Below are 3,790 nucleotides of genomic sequence, written 5' to 3'. Positions count from 1 at the left end.
ATTTTGTTTACTTCAAAAGGTTTGTTTGGTGCTGAATAAGCTGATTGTAAAAGACTAAATACTCGATATTGAAAAAAACTACCCCGCATCGGCTTCAGAAAAAGAAACAGATTAGTAGGCCTGATGAGGATTTAAAAAAATGTTGTAGATGAAAGTGTTCCTTAATGTCTATAGTTTTTCTACACATACATAGATACTCGTTGTAATATTTGTGGAAATGAGTATTCTACTTCCCAACGTACGCATCTTTCCACGAGATAAGGCGCAGTAAAAATGGTTTATCTTGCAAAGCAAATTTTGTCGCCTCCATTATTTTTTGTTGTCTTACGCTGGAATTTTCTGAGATTGTCATTCGTAAGTCGCCTCAGATGTGATGTGATGAAGCATGCCAATTTGCAGCGACACATGATTCAAACAAACTGATAACCAGATGATACAATAAAATGAATGAATTCGAAGCAATGAAGTCTGCTACAACTTTCGCGTCAACTTTTTAGCAATCGTAATAAACAGCCAAACAAACAAATCGGCCACCGTTCTAAGAATTAAGGTCGATCCGAGTTTGCCACATTCAAGAAACGGGTATCTAGGCCTACAATACGACACCAAAACGATAAGGCTCGTGCGATGCTAAAACTTTTTCAAAATGGCATCATCATCATGGCTTGCTTCGACTGAGGACGACCGCGACTGCTTTTATTATTATGGATTATGGGATATAGGTAGGACCTCAAAGTGTGTGTTTTGTTTGAGACTTGAAGAAGTCATTTTTTTCCTGCAGGAAGTGTTCGTTTAAAAGACTTGCTAAGAAGACAAATGCAACTAAATGTATCATCAGTAGGAACTCCTTTGATGTTACTTGAAAATATAGAGCAAAGAGAAATCGATTAGTTTAAGATTAGGAATTAAGAGATGTTTCAGTTCAAAAACATGACATTAAATAGAGAATTTGTAGACAAACTTCCGATGAAATAGTTAATTTATATTTCTTGCAACACTATAGATTTTTTCAAATAGTTTTTCTTATTACAGATTAAATTTAATTTTGCATAACATCAAAGAGTACAAGTAAGTTTTAAAAATTTGGAATGTTTAATTTGGAAACCTAAATGGAAGTCATTGTTCTCCGTTTTCAGATATTTTTTATAATATTATAATGGTTTCAATCTATAAAGGTTCAAAACGTAACCAGAGAGGCCCTTTCGGTTGTAGAACGCTGGCTGAGCTCGAATATTCTAACGGAATAGTGGTTTTAGAACACGTTGTTACTCTGTACCTGTTCAACACTGTTGCCAGCCCAACTCGAGATTGTAGCATCCCAAACCTAAGACCGATACATATGCGTGGACCTTCGCCAAATGGAATAAAAGCACACGAATGCCGTTTGATTATTTCTCCAGGTGCAAATCTGTCTGGATCGAAACCCAAAGGGCTGGGATAAATATTTTCATCACGATGAATGGCAAATACCGGGATTTGAACGAGTGTGCCTCTTGGAATGACGACTTTTGTGTTTGGGATTTGGTAATTTTGGAAAGCCTTCCGCTCAAGTACTGGCACAGATGGATACAATCGCAGTGTTTCTGAAATGAAAATATAGGTTATTTTCAATACATTTTTTGGGATCCAAAAAGCTTAACCTTTGATGCATTGATCTAGATATGACATATCACAAACGGCCTCATAGGTTAATCCTCCATGTTTTGTGATCGCTTGTTGCACACATTTTCTGGCCTTATTTTGACACTCCTGGTTCAATGCAAGCTCATATAGGCAGTACGTTTGATTGGAGGAAGATGCTTCGAACCCAGCTAGGAAGAAAATGAAAGATTGAGCAGCAATTTCGTCCATGCTCAAATAAACTCCGCTGTGTTTTAACTCCAAAAGTAAATTGAGGAAATCCTTGCGATTGCTTCCATTTCGCAAACGGTAGTTCACCGTATCCCTGACCACTCCATTGAAAAAACCGGAAGCATCATCACGAACGGCTTTTATGTTCAATGATCTTCCTACTTCTGGAAATAAACGCAGAAACAATCGAGCCAATCCTCGATGTCTCGGTTTGTCGAAAACCTGGGTCCCAAATTTCCGGAACCGACTATCCGGATCGTTGAAACTATTGCAATCGATTCCAAACGCGCAACTTCCTATGATATCCACAGTGAAACGAGCCATGCAGTCCTTGGCCTCTAACTCATTCCCTTTTCCAACCATATTCTCCAAATAGTCAGTCAAATTATCACTCACAGCTTTCAAAATATGAAACATCAGCTTTATCTTGCCGGAAGAGAAAGTCGGCGACAATTTGGTCCGCAGTGTCCTCCAGTAGTTGTCCTCAACGGCAAACAAATTCCCACTCAGCGGATCATCCTTGATGTTGTAATACATCGCGCGATTAGGGAAAAAGTTAAAGTCTTTAATAAGGATGGTCTTTACAAGATCCAAATCGGTAACCATTATCAGCGGCTGAAGAAAGAAATACATCCCGAAAAATGTTCCCTCGCCCTTCATTAGTCGGTATTGCTTCGTGGATAAATCAGCCATTGAAGTGTGACCCGCTTCTTTAAAATTTCCATAAGGAAACTCCGGCTCCAGGTAGGGAACACCATAGCTGGCCCAGAATTCGTATTTTTTCTTAATGTACACAAAACACAGTATTGCTATTACAACAAGCGCTAGAAGAAATTGGGAAGCCATAGCTCAGAGTCGCTACGTTTGAACCAAAGATGTGTTTGAAACTACTGCCAGATTAACACTGATGAATTTTATTATAATATCGGCTTACATTTGGCCGAAGGTAGATAAAAACTGATCATGACAGATAAGATGATATGGCCCCAGAACTTTCTAACTGATAGGAAAATGAGTTCGGGATTTGTTCATCAATCATCAGGGTCCCCTTACGTGAGCGCTTAGGGCACTGGCTAAGAATTCGTGAGGTATTGGGTTCGTTCTTTAATTGAATCAGGAAATCAAAACAAAGTACGGAGAAACCAGAATGGATATTGAGACGAAAGATCTAAATATGAACGGAATCTGAAATCCAACATCAAATAAGTGATGTTTCCGGATTTGAACTTTAGTAAAACGAATGAACGAAATTTTGAGCCTTGGCAATATACGATACGATTGAAAGAAATTTTATACAAGTTAGTCACTAGGTGCCCTTTATCTTCATAACAATCACAGAAGAGTTTTAAGAAGCACTTGGTGATGGTAGTTTCAAAACATGCAAATCAGATGTACCGGTTGAAAAACTAACGAATACTGTACACTCATGGAACACGCTTAGAGAGGCAATGATACAGCATGCTCTTCAAAGCCAAGGCCATCTTACCAGTCTTGGCCAACCCTAGAAAAAGTTTTTGAGAGAAATAGCCCAGGGACAGTTAAAGGGGGCCGAATTGGCAGAAGACAAACTCTTTGCTTTAAGTGAGACCTAGGGACAAGTTCAAATATAGAAATTGTGAAAAAAGATGATTGAACTCAAACTTTGAGAAGCATATGTATTTACTTTGATGAGATCATTGCCAGGTAGATGAGGAAGTTCCGTAAATTGTCTCAAACAGGGTAAATGAATACCAAACTTTGATAGCGTAAGAGTTCATCGCTGTTGAGATCCTCAGTGAATTCTTCATGGCTCAGCGAATTGATCTCGGATTGTTAAGTGGTTATAAAGACCTAAAGTAGATGCATGTTCAGGAAGAAAACGATTTCCAACGAATCGAAGAGCCAGAGAGTCGTGATCATCATGAAAATCAAAAGGTCAAAAGTATGAGAGAAGATCCCA

At 38.5% G+C, this 3,790-nt stretch overlaps 1 protein-coding gene across 1 annotated transcript; it reads right to left on the bottom strand.

Annotated features, from left to right (window-relative positions):
* Positions 1 to 1,167: 1,167 nt before the first annotated feature.
* Positions 1,168 to 2,697, bottom strand: LOC129743538 (probable cytochrome P450 6a14). Its single transcript, XM_055735576.1, has 2 exons — positions 1,641 to 2,697; positions 1,168 to 1,583 (listed from the first exon to the last, which is right to left on the bottom strand). The coding sequence occupies exons 1-2, from the start codon at positions 2,695 to 2,697 to the stop codon at positions 1,168 to 1,170; spliced, it is 1,473 nt and encodes a 490-aa protein (XP_055591551.1).
* Between the last annotated feature and the right edge of the window lie 1,093 nt (positions 2,698 to 3,790).

This window comes from Uranotaenia lowii, chromosome 2 (genome assembly GCF_029784155.1).
Source record: "Uranotaenia lowii strain MFRU-FL chromosome 2, ASM2978415v1, whole genome shotgun sequence".
Taxonomy (NCBI): domain Eukaryota; kingdom Metazoa; phylum Arthropoda; class Insecta; order Diptera; family Culicidae; genus Uranotaenia; species Uranotaenia lowii.
This window is presented reverse-complemented; position numbering and strand designations above follow the sequence as displayed.

Excerpts from the sequence above, each read along its gene's own strand:
- LOC129743538 (XM_055735576.1), bottom strand. The coding sequence starts at position 2,697 with ATGGCTTCCCAATTTCTTCTAGCGCTTGTTGTAATAGCAATACTGTGT. Across the intron at positions 1,584-1,640 it reads TCTAGATCAATGCATCAAAG|AAACACTGCGATTGTATCCA; the intron begins GTTAAGCTTTTT and ends TTTTCATTTCAG.